This window comes from Centruroides sculpturatus, unplaced genomic scaffold (assembly GCF_000671375.1).
Source record: "Centruroides sculpturatus isolate CEXI.00-Female unplaced genomic scaffold, Cexi_2.0 scaffold661, whole genome shotgun sequence".
NCBI lineage: Eukaryota > Metazoa > Arthropoda > Arachnida > Scorpiones > Buthidae > Centruroides > Centruroides sculpturatus.
In genome coordinates, this window is record NW_019384963.1 from 205,298 (window position 1) to 224,847 (window position 19,550).

Here is a 19,550-nt window from a genome sequence, read left to right on the forward strand (position 1 = left end):
AAAAAAAATATCTGCAACTTCAGAAAACACATATATATGAGAATCTATCAAAAAAAGTTAGTTAATAATAATTAAAATCAAGAAAAAAAAATAAAACTTTCGATGTAAGGTAATTTCTGTGGTAAAAAGTGAGGTAAGCGATCACGTGACGCCCGTCTCCCCATCGTCTGTAACCAAAACGCCCGAAGGTGAAATAAAAGCGGAACCACCAGTAGAAGTAAAAATAAACATCGATGCGTATCTAGGACTATATATTTGAACGAAAGCGAAGATGAAACACGACACTTTGTAATTTATGCTAATTACCTTCTAATATTAAACAATTAAAATCATCAACAAAATTATAACAAAATTAAAATTTTTTGACTGAATTCGACTACAAACATATAGTAGAACTGGATTAAAGTAAAAGTACCCGTTCTTCGACGCTAAATTTTTATTAAATAATTTTTTAAATTGGTGCCTAATTGACCGAGCGCGCGTAATTTAAATTTGATGGAGCACGCGCGTGCCGACGGGTTAAATAAAAGCCAAGATAGTTTTAAAAAAGTAAGTATATAAATATGAATGAACTTTATTTAAAAATTCTGTTTTCTAGTCTTTAATTCAACAAAATTATCAATTATTTTATCATAATTAATATTATCCAAAGCATTTTGTTCGATGTATAAAAAGCTAAAGAATTTAATTCTGATTCACTCAGTGAGTTTCGTAATTTTTTACACGTTTTAATACTGAGAATGACCTTTCATCAGATGCATTTGATATAGACAAAGCTAAATATATTCGCAATAATATTTCTATATTTGGAAATGTTGATACTAGTTTTGTGCTCTCTATAAATTGCAGCATATCAGATGGCAACGTTAATTTTTGGCTTTTGCAAATTAATTTAAATTGCAACAATTCCTCGTCCAATTCTTCTGTATCAATATCGCCAATGTACCATTTTTTTAGCAATGCAGTATTAATTGATACGTCCTCGTCGTCGCCGTCAGCTGTTTGTATGAAGAATTTTAAAAATTTCATCAATATCTTTCAAAATTGACAATTTAACCGGGCTCTTCTAAAAACCGCCCTAGACATTTGTCGAATTTGTCTATGCCAGTGTTTTTCAACCTGTGGGTCGCGACCCTCAGAGGGGTCGCAAAGCCTTATACGGGAGTCGCGGGTAGAAAGAAAAAGACAAGTGTTTGTAGGTCCTACACTACTAAAAAAAAAAAAAACTACAATTTCAGTGAGAAGGCTGTGCCTGTTTATTTTACAGTACAATTGGTTTTTGATCGACATTTAGGTCTCAACAGAAAGAAACTTAAATACGTAGTTTATAAAATCACTAACATAGTTTTAATATGGCCCTGGGAGTCGCCAGATTTTTTTAACTTGTAAAGGGCTCGCGTATTCAAGAAGATTAAAAAACACTGGTCTATGCGATGATCCGGCCCTGATTATGATGGAGAGAAAACAGAGTTTTGTTCATGACTCGAAGAAGATACACGGAATCGAATTTATAAACATTTTAATACGTTTATGCTTTTATTTTGACTTTCCATCCTTTAGGCACCAAAAAGGCCTTTTCTCCCTAATAATTACAGATTTGGCCAGACCTACGGGGGTCCAACATATCAAGAATAGACTACCCCGAAAAATTCCCAAAATTGTTTAGTCAGATACAATCCCGGATCCCCCAGAGCGGTAGTTACGCGCCTTGATCACTTCAATCGTTTCCCCGTAACTTTTATACTTTTACATTACAAAAATGATATTTATGACCAAATTAAACTTTAAAGTTTTTCTTTTAACCTGAAAATACCGCAAAAATATGCATATGCATGTAATTAATTTTCAATATCCGCTTTTGATATATCCAACGATTTCTTTAAAACGTATAAATAGATATAAGCGCAATTATAATTAATTCATTTTAATATTTATTAAAACTCCCACGCGGTTCGTATTTATTGAATAATTAATATAACGTACTTTACATTTTTTTTTTTACACGCCCCGTTAATGGCGGAATACGTAAACATCATTACTATTAAATTATCGTAAATAAGATAAAAGATAAAAAAATTAATTCAAATAAATTAACAAAATAAAATTTTTAATTTTTAATAAATATCGTCTGGCTTAAAAAGCAACAAAATACATATATATATAATTATAATTTTCGAAAATTGAGGGGGCGCTGATAGTAGCAGTCGACAATGACGTCATTGGGTTGGAAGTGAACGCTGTTTAGAACGCTGATAGAAGTTTTATTTCGGAAAAGAATTTAATCGCCGTTTTAGAGAAATAGCGAATTTCCATTCGTTATTTCTGTATAAATAATGGATTCGGACGAAGATGTTTTATACGGCAGCGATTCCGGTAACGAATCAACTGGCGAAGAAGATGACGGTTTATCAATCGGTTTGGAACCCGAACCAGCGACATCAAAAGACAAAATGGACATTGAAGAAGAATTTGTTTACGAAGTTTTAACAACAGAACAAATCGTGCAACACATGATCGATTGTATTAGAGAAGTCAATACCGTAGTACAGGTCAGTACATAAAAATGCTTCCACATTAATTCAATTATAACCATTTTTTTTATTATTATTTCATTATATTTTCACCTCGAAAAAAAAATTTCCGAATTAGTTATAATTAGAAACGTCTGCGTTATTCGTTAATGTCTTAACTTTCTCTTTTGTTAATGTTTAATTAATTAATTTTACGTAATTTAACGTAGAAAGTGATATTTAAAAAAATATATAATTGTTTTTTTTTTTGTTTAGTGTTTGTGAGTAAATGAATTCATTTTTATGTGGCAGTGGTCGGTTCACAAGTGCATTCTTGGTGTTTGTTAGCCTTGAGCGTTAACCAATCATGATTGGAAGGATTTGTGTGTCGTTCGAAAAATGATTATTGTTTTGCTGATTTTTGAGTGAATTCGAGCATTTTATTGCATTTTCTGGATGATTTTGGCTCTGTGGATTACGTCTTGAATCCGAGTCGAAATTGGTAAGCAAGCAAAAAGTAATAAATGAAATACCGAAATTTTATCGTTGTTATTTCTTTTGTTAGTTTTTGCCTGATTGCTGATTTTGATTTCGCTTTAAGACATAATTCATTTCTTTTATTAGTCGTGTAATTTTTGGCGTCAAGCATGTTTGTGGCTTTTGATGCGTAACTGGAGGACCGTATGAGCTGATAGAACGTTCTTGTTTGTTCTTTCCGTTGTTACAAGTGATCATTTGAATGAAATGCCGATTGCTCGTACAAAATTGGAGGATTACACCTTTTGGTGAATGTCCTATGGCAAGATTGAATGCTATGGAAATGGTAATTAATATCGTATTGAAGATTTTGATTACGGAGATTTTATTCAAATTTTCTGAGTTAAAGAGAATGATATGTTTTTATGTTTCGTTTCATGTAAAGATACGATGCCGAAATGTTTTACTTATTAGTTGGCATGTGAAATGTGAGGAAACTATTTTGTGTTGATAAAGTTGATAAGGATGGTATAAATGTGTTACAACAAACTGATTCTGTAGTAATGTTGTATGTTATTGCTTAAATGAAAGTTGTAAACTTGAATATTTTTAATAATTTTTAGCTGTTCTCAAATTTACTGAAAATTCTTCTTCAAAAATATCATTACAAATAAACTAGTGATAAGTGAGCTGAATGGATATGCTTAATTTTTGTTTTTCGTTCTGCTTGTGTTAGTACTTGATTTTTTCATAGTATTTTCATGGGCTATTAATATGAAAATTAAAAATTATTTGTGTAATTCATGTTTTCAATTACAATAAAAAGAAAAATGAAATAAAAATTTATTTTAATTTAACTTTTATTTCTATACTTTGATCTTTGTTCTGAAATTTTTTTTTTTTTNAAACTTAATAAAAAAAATATCTGCAACTTCAGAAAACACATATATATGAGAATCTATCAAAAAAAGTTAGTTAATAATAATTAAAATCAAGAAAAAAAAATAAAACTTTCGATGTAAGGTAATTTCTGTGGTAAAAAGTGAGGTAAGCGATCACGTGACGCCCGTCTCCCCATCGTCTGTAACCAAAACGCCCGAAGGTGAAATAAAAGCGGAACCACCAGTAGAAGTAAAAATAAACATCGATGCGTATCTAGGACTATATATTTGAACGGGAGCGAAGATGAAACACGACACTTTGTAATTTATGCTAATTACCTTCTAATATTAAACAATTAAAATCATCAACAAAATTATAACAAAATTAAAATTTTTTGACTGAATTCGACTACAAACATATAGTAGAACTGGATTAAAGTAAAAGTACCCGTTCTTCGACGCTAAATTTTTATTAAATAATTTTTTAAATTGGTGCCTAATTGACCGAGCGCGCGTAATTTAAATTTGATGGAGCACGCGCGTGCCGACGGGTTAAATAAAAGCCAAGATAGTTTTAAAAAAGTAAGTATATAAATATGAATGAACTTTATTTAAAAATTCTGTTTTCTAGTCTTTAATTCAACAAAATTATCAATTATTTTATCATAATTAATATTATCCAAAGCATTTTGTTCGATGTATAAAAAGCTAAAGAATTTAATTCTGATTCACTCAGTGAGTTTCGTAATTTTTTACACGTTTTAATACTGAGAATGACCTTTCACCAGATGCATTTAATATAGACAAAGCTAAATATATTCGCAATAATATTTCTATATTTGGAAATGTTGATACTAGTTTTGTGCTCTCTATAAATTGCAGCATATCAGATGGCAACGTTAATTTTTGGCTTTTGCAAATTAATTTAAATTGCAACAATTCCTCGTCCAATTCTTCTGTATCAATATCGCCAATGTACCATTTTTTTAGCAATGCAGTATTAATTGATACGTCCTCGTCGTCGCCGTCAGCTGTTTGTATGAAGAATTTTAAAAATTTCATCAATATCTTTCAAAATTGACAATTTAACCGGGCTCTTCTAAAAACCGCCCTAGACATTTGTCGAATTTGTCTATGCCAGTGTTTTTCAACCTGTGGGTCGCGACCCTCAGAGGGGTCGCAAAGCCTTATACGGGAGTCGCGGGTAGAAAGAAAAAGACAAGTGTTTGTAGGTCCTACACTACAAAAAAAAAAAAAAACTACAATTTCAGTGAGAAGGCTGTGCCTGTTTATTTTACAGTACAATTGGTTTTTGATCGACATTTAGGTCTCAACAGAAAGAAACTTAAATACGTAGTTTATAAAATCACTAACATAGTTTTAATATGGCCCTGGGAGTCGCCAGATTTTTTTAACTTGTAAAGGGCTCGCGTATTCAAGAAGATTAAAAAACACTGGTCTATGCGATGATCCGGCCCTGATTATGATGGAGAGAAAACAGAGTTTTGTTCATGACTCGAAGAAGATACACGGAATCGAATTTATAAACATTTTAATACGTTTATGCTTTTATTTTGACTTTCCATCCTTTAGGCACCAAAAAGGCCTTTTCTCCCTAATAATTACAGATTTGGCCAGACCTACGGGGGTCCAACATATCAAGAATAGACTACCCCGAAAAATTCCCAAAATTGTTTAGTCAGATACAATCCCGGATCCCCCAGAGCGGTAGTTACGCGCCTTGATCACTTCAATCGTTTCCCCGTAACTTTTATACTTTTACATTACAAAAATGATATTTATGACCAAATTAAACTTTAAAGTTTTTCTTTTAACCTGAAAATACCGCAAAAATATGCATATGCATGTAATTAATTTTCAATATCCGCTTTTGATATATCCAACGATTTCTTCAAAACGTATAAATAGATATAAGCGCAATTATAATTAATTCATTTTAATATTTATTAAAACTCCCACGCGGTTCGTATTTATTGAATAATTAATATAACGTACTTTACATTTTTTTTTTTACACGCCCCGTTAATGGCGGAATACGTAAACATCATTACTATTAAATTATCGTAAATAAGATAAAAGATAAAAAAATTAATTCAAATAAATTAACAAAATAAAATTTTTAATTTTTAATAAATATCGTCTGGCTTAAAAAGCAACAAAATACATATATATATAATTATAATTTTCGAAAATTGAGGGGGCGCTGATAGTAGCAGTCGACAATGACGTCATTGGGTTGGAAGTGAACGCTGTTTAGAACGCTGATAGAAGTTTTATTTCGGAAAAGAATTTAATCGCCGTTTTAGAGAAATAGCGAATTTCCATTCGTTATTTCTGTATAAATAATGGATTCGGACGAAGATGTTTTATACGGCAGCGATTCCGGTAACGAATCAACTGGCGAAGAAGATGACGGTTTATCAATCGGTTTGGAACCCGAACCAGCGACATCAAAAGACAAAATGGACATTGAAGAAGAATTTGTTTACGAAGTTTTAACAACAGAACAAATCGTGCAACACATGATCGATTGTATTAGAGAAGTCAATACCGTAGTACAGGTCAGTACATAAAAATGCTTCCACATTAATTCAATTATAACCATTTTTTTTATTATTATTTCATTATATTTTCACCTCGAAAAAAAAATTTCCGAATTAGTTATAATTAGAAACGTCTGCGTTATTCGTTAATGTCTTAACTTTCTCTTTTGTTAATGTTTAATTAATTAATTTTACGTAATTTAACGTAGAAAGTGATATTTAAAAAAATATATAATTGTTTTTTTTTTTGTTTAGTGTTTGTGAGTAAATGAATTCATTTTTATGTGGCAGTGGTCGGTTCACAAGTGCATTCTTGGTGTTTGTTAGCCTTGAGCGTTAACCAATCATGATTGGAAGGATTTGTGTGTCGTTCGAAAAATGATTATTGTTTTGCTGATTTTTGAGTGAATTCGAGCATTTTATTGCATTTTCTGGATGATTTTGGCTCTGTGGATTACGTCTTGAATCCGAGTCGAAATTGGTAAGCAAGCAAAAAGTAATAAATGAAATACCGAAATTTTATCGTTGTTATTTCTTTTGTTAGTTTTTGCCTGATTGCTGATTTTGATTTCGCTTTAAGACATAATTCATTTCTTTTATTAGTCGTGTAATTTTTGGCGTCAAGCATGTTTGTGGCTTTTGATGCGTAACTGGAGGACCGTATGAGCTGATAGAACGTTCTTGTTTGTTCTTTCTGTTGTTACAAGTGATCATTTGAATGAAATGCCGATTGCTCGTACAAAATTGGAGGATTACACCTTTTGGTGAATGTCCTATGGCAAGATTGAATGCTATGGAAATGGTAATTAATATCGTATTGAAGATTTTGATTACGGAGATTTTATTCAAATTTTCTGAGTTAAAGAGAATGATATGTTTTTATGTTTCGTTTCATGTAAAGATACGATGCCGAAATGTTTTACTTATTAGTTGGCATGTGAAATGTGAGGAAACTATTTTGTGTTGATAAAGTTGATAAGGATGGTATAAATGTGTTACAACAAACTGATTCTGTAGTAATGTTGTATGTTATTGCTTAAATGAAAGTTGTAAACTTGAATATTTTTAATAATTTTTAGCTGTTCTCAAATTTACTGAAAATTCTTCTTCAAAAATATCATTACAAATAAACTAGTGATAAGTGAGCTGAATGGATATGCTTAATTTTTGTTTTTCGTTCTGCTTGTGTTAGTACTTGATTTTTTCATAGTATTTTCATGGGCTATTAATATGAAAATTAAAAATTATTTGTGTAATTCATGTTTTCAATTACAATAAAAAGAAAAATGAAATAAAAATTTATTTTAATTTAACTTTTATTTCTATACTTTGATCTTTGTTCTGAAATTTTTTTTTTTTTTTTTAAATTATAGAATAATTAGAATTATACATTGAGTGTTACATGTAAATATGTAACACTCAATGTATAATTCTAGTTATTGTAAATTTGTATGTTCATATAAAGTAAAACAACAAACAATAATTTAGACAAAAGTGGTTAATTCCAGGTAGGATCTAAATCTCTGACCTTTAGATTTCAAATGTATTACTCACACTTTATGAATATTAAGTATTGTTTTTTCTTAAAATAAAAATTAGAACTAAGTTGCAAATTGTATATACATTATAAATGTATATAAAACAGTTTATCTTTTTAGTAAAATGAATTTAAAAATATATCCTTTTGTTTAAAGGTTATTTAGAATTTTACACTTAAAAAAATAATGATATTGATTAGCAAAACTGTAATAATTTCCTTATAATTAATTTCCTCTTATAATTTTTAAAAATTATTTTCCTAGTTATTGAAGACTTAATTTTAATGGTATTTTCTTTTGTAATAAGAATTACTGTATTTTCAAATATTAAAAAAATTTATAAAATTTATTACTCTGTTTTCTAGAATAATTTTTTATTTCATATATTTAGCATAAAACGTATTCTAGGAATAGATCTATTTTGATGGATTAGTACTGATCTGAAGAAGGAAAAAAAAATTTTATTGCAATAAACCTTAATCATGTAATGTTTTAATGTGTAACAACTCCATATTTAAATTAAAATTCGAAACTTTATTTATGAGTTTTCTTTTTTTATATACTTAATTCATGTAATTGATTTTGAGTTTTTTTAATTGTATAATTTTCTTTTTTTAGTTTAGTTTTTTAATATCAAAATATGATCCTGTAAATGATTCTCTGAAGCAGAGATTTAGAAAATTAGCTGAAAAACTTGAAAAAGAAGTGAATAAAATTTGTGATTCTGACTTTTTATCATACTCTGCTTTATTGAAAAAGCTCATGATAGTAGCAGTCGACAATGACGTCATTGGGTTGGAAGTGAACGCTGTTTAGAACGCTGATAGAAGTTTTATTTCGGAAAAGAATTTAATCGCCGTTTTAGAGAAATAGCGAATTTCCATTCGTTATTTCTGTATAAATAATGGATTCGGACGAAGATGTTTTATACGGCAGCGATTCCGGTAACGAATCAACTGGCGAAGAAGATGACGGTTTATCAATCGGTTTGGAACCCGAACCAGCGACATCAAAAGACAAAATGGACATTGAAGAAGAATTTGTTTACGAAGTTTTAACAACAGAACAAATCGTGCAACACATGATCGATTGTATTAGAGAAGTCAATACCGTAGTACAGGTCAGTACATAAAAATGCTTCCACATTAATTCAATTATAACCATTTTTTTTATTATTATTTCATTATATTTTCACCTCGAAAAAAAAATTTCCGAATTAGTTATAATTAGAAACGTCTGCGTTATTCGTTAATGTCTTAACTTTCTCTTTTGTTAATGTTTAATTAATTAATTTTACGTAATTTAACGTAGAAAGTGATATTTAAAAAAATATATAATTGTTTTTTTTTTTGTTTAGTGTTTGTGAGTAAATGAATTCATTTTTATGTGGCAGTGGTCGGTTCACAAGTGCATTCTTGGTGTTTGTTAGCCTTGAGCGTTAACCAATCATGATTGGAAGGATTTGTGTGTCGTTCGAAAAATGATTATTGTTTTGCTGATTTTTGAGTGAATTCGAGCATTTTATTGCATTTTCTGGATGATTTTGGCTCTGTGGATTACGTCTTGAATCCGAGTCGAAATTGGTAAGCAAGCAAAAAGTAATAAATGAAATACCGAAATTTTATCGTTGTTATTTCTTTTGTTAGTTTTTGCCTGATTGCTGATTTTGATTTCGCTTTAAGACATAATTCATTTCTTTTATTAGTCGTGTAATTTTTGGCGTCAAGCATGTTTGTGGCTTTTGATGCGTAACTGGAGGACCGTATGAGCTGATAGAACGTTCTTGTTTGTTCTTTCTGTTGTTACAAGTGATCATTTGAATGAAATGCCGATTGCTCGTACAAAATTGGAGGATTACACCTTTTGGTGAATGTCCTATGGCAAGATTGAATGCTATGGAAATGGTAATTAATATCGTATTGAAGATTTTGATTACGGAGATTTTATTCAAATTTTCTGAGTTAAAGAGAATGATATGTTTTTATGTTTCGTTTCATGTAAAGATACGATGCCGAAATGTTTTACTTATTAGTTGGCATGTGAAATGTGAGGAAACTATTTTGTGTTGATAAAGTTGATAAGGATGGTATAAATGTGTTACAACAAACTGATTCTGTAGTAATGTTGTATGTTATTGCTTAAATGAAAGTTGTAAACTTGAATATTTTTAATAATTTTTAGCTGTTCTCAAATTTACTGAAAATTCTTCTTCAAAAATATCATTACAAATAAACTAGTGATAAGTGAGCTGAATGGATATGCTTAATTTTTGTTTTTCGTTCTGCTTGTGTTAGTACTTGATTTTTTCATAGTATTTTCATGGGCTATTAATATGAAAATTAAAAATTATTTGTGTAATTCATGTTTTCAATTACAATAAAAAGAAAAATGAAATAAAAATTTATTTTAATTTAACTTTTATTTCTATACTTTGATCTTTGTTCTGAAATTTTTTTTTTTTTTTTAAATTATAGAATAATTAGAATTATACATTGAGTGTTACATGTAAATATGTAACACTCAATGTATAATTCTAGTTATTGTAAATTTGTATGTTCATATAAAGTAAAACAACAAACAATAATTTAGACAAAAGTGGTTAATTCCAGGTAGGATCTAAATCTCTGACCTTTAGATTTCAAATGTATTACTCACACTTTATGAATATTAAGTATTGTTTTTTCTTAAAATAAAAATTAGAACTAAGTTGCAAATTGTATATACATTATAAATGTATATAAAACAGTTTATCTTTTTAGTAAAATGAATTTAAAAATATATCCTTTTGTTTAAAGGTTATTTAGAATTTTACACTTAAAAAAATAATGATATTGATTAGCAAAACTGTAATAATTTCCTTATAATTAATTTCCTCTTATAATTTTTAAAAATTATTTTCCTAGTTATTGAAGACTTAATTTTAATGGTATTTTCTTTTGTAATAAGAATTACTGTATTTTCAAATATTAAAAAAATTTATAAAATTTATTACTCTGTTTTCTAGAATAATTTTTTATTTCATATATTTAGCATAAAACGTATTCTAGGAATAGATCTATTTTGATGGATTAGTACTGATCTGAAGAAGGAAAAAAAAATTTTATTGCAATAAACCTTAATCATGTAATGTTTTAATGTGTAACAACTCCATATTTAAATTAAAATTCGAAACTTTATTTATGAGTTTTCTTTTTTTATATACTTAATTCATGTAATTGATTTTGAGTTTTTTTAATTGTATAATTTTCTTTTTTTAGTTTAGTTTTTTAATATCAAAATATGATCCTGTAAATGATTCTCTGAAGCAGAGATTTAGAAAATTAGCTGAAAAACTTGAAAAAGAAGTGAATAAAATTTGTGATTCTGACTTTTTATCATACTCTGCTTTATTGAAAAAGCTCATTTACACTAAATATTTTAATATTCTAAATAGTTAATTTTTTTGGATTTATATATTTAATGATCAGCTGAAGGACTTGAAAAGTACATAATACAACTATTTTAGCTCTGTAATAAAGAGGGTATAGTTAAATTTGATAATTGGAGATTATTTACATTCAAAATTAAATTAACTTTTTAATTATTTTATTGTATTATATCTTTAACTAAAATTTTAAAAAATAGTCACTTCAGCATATTTTTATTCAGTATACTTTTTTGTTCATAATTTTATACAGAACAAATATTTATTAAAAAGTAATTAAACTTTTCATAAATAAGACTTATTAAATGTAATATTTAATTGTATGATTTTGATGTGCTTAATTTCAAACAATTATAACATTTGTCGTATATTTTACCTTATTTCATAATGCTAAAATATTTATAATTTGCTATAGTTAATAATAGAAAGCTTTAAAACTAGATTAAATTTGTTTTAATCTATTAAACTACCTTTCAGAGAAGTTTTTAAATTGAATTAATTACATTTTGATGATCCGATGGCTTTAAAGTATGGATTAAGTTATTTTAAATTAATGGAATGTTTAGACATACAAGTTCATTTACAATAAATAAATCACTCAATATTTAATTGAATAACAGGATTTACTTGAAGATTTTTTTCCATTGAGTTTGATCACATGTTAAATCAAAATTCTTTTATTTAATAAGTCAAATAGAATGTTCTTAGTATATAGAATGTTGTATTTTAATACTAATTTTGCATTATGTATGTACAGTCAACCCCCCTATAACATGGGTTCCTATAGTTTGGATTCCTATATCACGGCGAAAAAATTGCGACAGTATTTGTACAAACATGTTAAAAAAAACTCCTATAATTCGGTAATCATCGCCGACTCGTGTCACGACAGGATTGCACAAACAGTTTAGTTTAAATGAGCAGCGAACCTACCAAAAACTATTTATTATTTAATGTCCATAAAAATTATATTTATATTAATGATGTCTTTAAAGTTCAGCGAATTTTTCGCAAAAAAAAATAATTTATCAGGAAGCACGTGAGCGCCATTCAATGACAATCTCCACAACGAAAACAAGCTTAAGCAACGGCGTAGTCGAACGGTGCACACTTGGTAAGTAATCCTACAATTTTTTGTTTATAGCATAGTTTATATGGATTATTCCCAAAAAATTATACGTATTTTGGAAATGTTGCATCTAATTAGTCTAGAATCGATTAATTTTATGGAAGAAACCTTTCAAACAGCCGTAGTCTGTAAACTGCATACGTGCCGGCTGTGATTGGCTGGACTCCTAGAAGCTGTATTCATAAAAACAGGAACATATCTACCATGTAAAAGGGGGGTCGACTGTATTTATTTAATATTCAATGAAATAATAAGTATTATCAGTTGTACACAAATACCACAAAGATATATGTTTTGCATTTTTTTTAAACTAAAATTACAGAACTTTAGGTGTTAATTTTCAGCTAAAAACATAGAAAAGTAAAAATACTCACACAGCTATATACAGATATAAAAAATATTTATATAAAGAACATTTTTGGCTTTTCATGAGCTATCTTCAGTTAACAAATTGAATGAAATCAAACATTGATTTTTAACTGTTTGTTTAATGGAATATAACATCCAAATGCAGAAATTTAAAATTATTAATATTTTTTTAAATGTATAGAATGAAATAAGTGTGATTTTAAACTGTGTATTAAACCTAAAAAATTCTTCTGTCATGTGCCTCCTAAAGACAGTTAAGAACAAATTAGGTGCTCTAAGTCAGGAATATATGTAATAGGGTTTTCTAAATTGAAAGTTTATTTTTAACATAGTATCAACAAAAAGATCAATTGAAATAAGAGTTAGAGAATATTATAGGTCACTAGCAAAGTTCAGTATGAAGGAGATACTCCTCGATAAAGGGATATGGCAAGATGATGATCATTTCCTTATAAAGAATAGCATATGCTGCTATTCTTTATCAGGCTGCTAGAATGGTTATACATTTATGGTTTATCACAGTGTCTAAACATTATAAATGCTAATGTTACAAAGTGATTACAGGAATGTTGGAATTCTCTTCCATTTTTTAAAAATTGTGTTAACAAGAAGAAAAGAGAAATAAGATAATTTCCAATATTGAATAACAAAGGTTTGTTTTAGACTCAGTTACATTTTCCTTCTGTTTACAGTGTGAGGCAAAAGCAAGATTTAATTGCTAAAGGGCAGTTATGTGATTTTATGCTTTTTTAAACTTTGCTGCCAAGTTAGGCTTGGGTTGATTGATATTGGATTACAAAACTCCTTTTTATAGGCTAATATACATTTTATCACATTTCATTCTATGCATTCTTTTAAAAATAATTTTAGACTTCTGTGTTCAAATGATATGTTTCATTGAACAATGGTTAAAAATTGATGTTTTGATTTTGTTCAATTTGTAAACTGAAGATGGTTCAAATGGGGCCAAAAATATTCTTTTAAATAAATATTTTTTGGTATCTGTTTAAAGCAATGTGAGTATTTTAATGGCCAAAATTGCACCAAGTTTTATACACTGTGAAGATACAGAAAAAATATTTTAAAAAAATGGATGTACTGGTAAGCTCATACAGAATATTTTGCACAAAATAAAATTGAAAAATTAAAGGAATCAATTATTGATGAAATTAAAAGACAGTTAATGATAATATTATATGAAAATAATTACAGAGTACAAATTGCTGAGGATAGCTAAGCAACAAAAACCACAAAATAAGAGAAATGAAGACTAGGAAAGATTTAAGAATATGATATACAAAAATGGAAGAGTGAGACATCAAGGAAGAAAATGTATGAATAAAACATTGTCTGAAGATCAAAAGACATCAGATTTCAGAAACTATATTACATGTATATAGTATAGAGATATAATGTATGTGTAGAGAAAGAGACATTATATTTACAAATAACAGAAAATTACATAATATTGCATGGTGGTATTTTTTTTAAAGTCCACCCAGCTAGTAAAAATTTCTGAAAATACTATTCACAGTTTCTCTTCATTAATTTAATAAATAATAATTTATAATCATTATTATTTATCAGAATAATCAACATTAATTCAAACATCAAATCTTATAAACATTAAGAAATTGTATAGTTTTAATCAATATTTTGTAGAATTTTTTTTACTTTATTTTTGAAATTCTTGATTCAAAGTACTAATGCTGAAACTACTAACATTCATACTCTTCCAGCTTGCATTTATTTAAGATAAAGAAACACTTTTTGGTTTATTCATAAACCTGCTTTGGATTTCATTCTGAAATTCCAGACTCCAATAGGAATTCTTGATTATTCTCAACTTAGGTTATTTCTATTTAAAAACATATTTATGGAAATATAAGTTTAACTCTTACAAGTTGTTGTAATTTTAGTATGTTTAAAGAAATAAGGTTAAGAATATAAAGAATTTATTAAAAAAATATAAGAATTATCAGATCTGTTAGAGAAAATTGTAAGCATCATGAATGTAATAAGTATTATAGTATTTAGTTTCATATCAACATTTCTAGGCTTATTTATAAATTATCTTAAAATCTTAATAAATAATATGAACAGATAAGTTATGATTGTTTATTTAGTAAAAATATTTCACAAATAAATAATAGAAACTGTAATCTTAAATAATACATTGTATCTTTGAGCTCCTGGTTCCAAATGTTTGAAGTAATTACTCATCATTTCGTGCTAATAAAATGAAATCACAATCACTACCATTTGCTTGAATAGATGCTGTAGATCTTCAGATAGCCTATGTCACTTCTGTTGTTGTATTTAGGGTTTGCATATTTATTTTTGTGAAAAAATAATCTTGGTTTTCAGGAATTCATTCCTCACTTATCTACTGTAATCCTTCTCCTTTATTAAACTATCATCTTCATAATGATTCCTTTTTTCCTGATATTAAAGGATGATAGATTTAGATTCCTCTCAAATAAAAATATATTGAAAATTATTCTGAATCTAGATTCATAAAGAAATTCTTTCCATTTAAGCCTATTTATAATGTTATTGATTCCTATTTAAATAGGTTCTAATGTGAAGTAATATTGGTGGAAGGTGTTTAAGATGTTTGTGTATCTCTCTAAAGTTTTTTAATTTTGGAGGAGCATTTCTTATAAATGCTGCAGTTTCAAAGAAAATTTGTGACACTTTGATATCTGTTAGGCTGACAATTGTTATCTGTTCCTAACTATCTTGTAACTGTTTAGCAGTGAGATATCTAAAGAACTCTTTAGGTGATGATTTAAATTTCAATAATCTGAAAATAATATCAATAGGAATATTTGTGTAAATTTTTTTTATAATCACAGACTAGTGATTTAACACATCCTTTCCTGTAAGTCATATTTGATCAGAGACCCAAGACAAGTTATATTCATTTCCATGGTTAACAAATTTAGTTATTTCTTTAGGAAATATTTATGATTCTGGATATCTCAGTTTGTTTCAATTCAACATTTTAGAACTGAGACAATGTCTTCGAAACAGTTTAAAATAAATATATTCAAACATTCTCGATGTAATTTAAGGAGAGACACTATTTTAATCTTGGTTAAAGATTTTTTGTGATAGGACTATCTTATAATCAGATTTAATATAGTAAGTTCAAAAACTAAATGGAGTCAAAAGTAGAACAGGCTTCAAAATTTATTGAGAATGTGTAATGAGTTGGAACATTAATGATGCTTTAACTTTAAATTCTATAAACAGTCATAGGAACCAAATTGTTAATCTAATGTTGGTTTAAAAATAAAAGTTGTTCTTCGCTCAAAACCATTTTCATGGCCATTCTTCAATGTTAGGTTAATGATGTGGTTTCTATTACTGTTTATAGAGTTTAAAGTTCAAATGACATAAATGTTCAAATCTGTTAAAGAATAAAAATATTCTGAACTCCAAATACTAGGCTATACTGTAATGTAAAAACCACATACCTTGATATTCATCCAGCTAATTTTTCAGAAAAAAATGAACATTTTTGGTTGACTTCTAAGACCTGCTTCCAGTCACAAATTTCAAATAGATGGAACACCCAACATTTTGATGTTTGAATATGTCAAACATAGAAGAGCTCACATATAAATTCAAATTTAAAGTCTTCTAAAATTGACCAATAGGATGCATCCAAGTGTAAAAGTTGTAAAAGGTTTTCATAATGATGCATCAGACAGGTCTGCCAAACTTGTGGAATGCATCTCTCCTCCTCAAAGTTTATACAGTAGACCCCCTTATAACATGGGTTCATATAATGGATTCGTATATCATGGCGAAAAAATTGCGACCTAAAATAAAGACGCTAAAAGAGACTCGTAAAATGCAGTAAAACATCATCACCGATTTGTGTCGCGACAGGATTGGTCGAATCTGGACCAATAGTGGATGAGCAGCCGAACTACTTGCACGCTATGGAAAGTTTAGGCGGATAAGTTGAGTTTACTATCGTCTGTACAGTATATAGACCTAAATTAGGTACTGTAAGTCTAATACAGTACTGTAATTTTATACATTTCTTGTGAAAAAAACATTTCTTATTCAACGGTCATAAAAATTATTTCTATTAATGATGTCTCCAAAGTTCAACGAACTTTTCGCAGAAAAATAACTTATCAGAAAATGCGGCCACCGTTTGGTGCGCTGCTCCGCGACGAAAACAAGCTTAAGCAATGGCGTGGTCGAACGGTGCACACTCTCGGTAAGTAATCCTACAATTTTTTGTTTATAGCATAGTTTATACAGATTATTCCCAAAAAATATACATATTTTGGAAATGTTGAGTGAAATTAGTCTAGAATCGATTAATTTTATGGAAGAAAACCTTTCAAACAGCCGTAGTCCATAAACTGCACACGTGCCGGGCTGTGATTGGCTCATGTATTTGAGGATTCCTACAATGTGAAATTCTTATAAAGCAGAACGTATCTACCGCGTTATAGGGGAAGCGACTGTACATTGTCCCTGCTTCTGCCTTAAAAATCAAGTGCCTCTAGTACTTTGAGTTGGTTCGTGTTTGCCATTATTCTAATTAATGTAGCACATTGTAAATCAGGTTTAACTTTCTCTTCCCCTACATATATTGAAAGGGCAGTAGTTTCCTTCCTCTATCTATGTTGGCTCTGTGTTCTGTTAAGCACTTTATGATTGATCTCTGGGTTGAATCTATATAGGTTAAGTGTCTTTGGAACCATTCATTCCTAAGAGATATCACCTGGTGCTTTGCTGTAGTTGATCGGATGCTTCCTTTACTTTTCATAAATTTGGCATTGAAATTGTTTTTTCCAGATTATGTAAAAAGTAAAAGATCTTTTATATGTAACTTTTAATGAGTGAATGTATAATGAATAAAATTTTTTTAAAAGTTACTAATCAAATCAACTAATTACTATTTTTGAACTCTTCTATCATCTGAATCCAAATATTAATTGACAGGATTTTACAGGACACTTTAATTATTTATAATTATAATTAAAATGATAAAGAGAATATAAATAATAATTTTACTTTTGAAATATGTATTTGGAATTTTATACAGAAACCGAACTTTAAATTTTTATAATAAGCTAAAAAGATGAGTGATCAAAACCAATTTGATTTTGGTATGAGTAGTCAAAAAAATTAAACTTTATTGATCATTATCTAGAAGGAATTTCCATTTACATATTTGTTAAATCAGTAGCTTTTAATCTTTCATTTTTTTGCAGACCTCCTTTCAAATAATCAGGAATTGAAGATCCCCTAACAGTTTTAAAGTATGCAATTCAAAACTGAAATTGTAGTTTAAATAACAAACTGAAACACAGTATTTTGAATTTTAATACTTTTTATTTGCTGTGACGAATTAAAAATATTAAAATATACATAAGACAATAAACTATAAAAATTTAAAGTAGAAAATTTTGTTTTAAATTGATATGGAAGTCAATCTTTTATCTGAACAATAAACTTGGAAATATTTAATACTAGACAATTTAATCTTAAGTTCTGATCAAATGATTTCCTCCCCAAATAAAAAACAATAATTAAAAAGACCCTTAAAAGCAATAACAAAAAGAAAAAAAATATACATATAACAAACAATTGCACAGAAAAAAAAAGCAAAAAGATAAAACAAAATTACATCTATATAAATAAAAATGTAAATGTTCATTTGTTCAGAATCTTAAATCTCCTAAAGTTCTTAACCGAATGCTTTGAAATTTTGACACAATGTTGCATTCGAATACACTAGTGTTTTTATATTATATAGATGTCTAAATTCCCCCCCCCCACAGAGGAGAGGGACAAAATTAAGGCTTACCATGAAGAACTTGGCTGCTATTATACTATTTTAGATGTGGTTTTTTGTGTTTCTGATTGAGTTTAATAGGGTATGTCAAGAGAATGAACTCCCCCCATGGGGAAGTGTTATATATTTATAATACAGTAGAGCTCTGACCCCCGATCAACTGTCACATCGGTTAATCGACCATTCTAGTCGGCAAATTTCAAATGTCCACTAGTGATGTGGCACTAAAATATTTGACTATGTCTTTACTACTATAATATTATTTTTGTTAAATTTTTGCATGTTTTAGTTGGCAACACTGGCTTGACCATGAAAGGGAGGCCAGTATTTAAACTAGGCTTAATTTTCTAATTATGAGTGGTTGTTTGTTTTGTGAGCAATAAAATAATTTAAAAATAATTTTTAACGATACAATAGCAACAATTATTATTTTAAAAAAAATTTTTGTTAGGCTTAACATTGATGAAAATTCACCGCGAAGTAGGTTAATAGCGATGTACTAATATACTAATTACATGGGATATACTAATATACTATACTAATAATGTATTTTTTCATACTTTTCGGTTATCCGTTTTTCAATTATCTGATTAACCCCAGTCCTCAATTGAGTCGGATAATCGATGCTCTACTGTAGATACATTTTGAGCCATGGCAATGCGTGGCTGGGTACAGCTAGTATAAAATAAAATTAATTACAGACAAAGAGAAGGTTGCATATTATATAGTAAGTGTTTACATATGTGTTTAAATGACAAAAGTCAAAATTGTTCAACATTACAAATGTTTAGAGAAGAATGGCATAAGACTTAATAGAAAATAACGACT

At 28.5% G+C, this 19,550-nt stretch overlaps 2 protein-coding genes across 4 annotated transcripts in view; both read left to right on the forward strand.

Annotated features, from left to right (window-relative positions):
• The first annotated feature begins 6,078 nt into the window (after positions 1–6,078).
• LOC111632471 (E3 ubiquitin-protein ligase arih1-like) lies at positions 6,079–8,418 on the forward strand. 3 transcript variants are annotated; one of them, XM_023376885.1, is made up of 2 exons: positions 6,079–6,450; positions 8,362–8,418. In XM_023376885.1, exons 1-2 carry the CDS (start codon positions 6,235–6,237, stop codon positions 8,401–8,403), a joined length of 258 nt encoding a protein of 85 aa, XP_023232653.1. In that variant the 5' UTR covers positions 6,079–6,234; the 3' UTR covers positions 8,404–8,418. The 3 variants fall into 3 exon arrangements, with proteins under 3 accessions (XP_023232653.1, XP_023232654.1, XP_023232656.1); XM_023376886.1 differs by lacking the exon at positions 8,362–8,418 and adding an exon at positions 6,724–7,098; XM_023376888.1 differs by lacking the exon at positions 8,362–8,418 and adding an exon at positions 6,688–6,711 and having other exon boundaries at positions 6,080–6,450.
• Positions 8,419–8,742: 324 nt separating this feature from the next.
• The window catches only part of LOC111632472 (E3 ubiquitin-protein ligase arih1-like), a 118,680-nt gene continuing 107,872 nt past the window's right edge, over positions 8,743–19,550 (forward strand). The window contains exon 1 of the mRNA XM_023376889.1: positions 8,743–9,090. Within this exon, the coding sequence (XP_023232657.1) occupies positions 8,875–9,090 (216 nt within the window). The 5' untranslated portion in view covers positions 8,743–8,874. The remainder of the gene's footprint in view (positions 9,091–19,550) is intronic.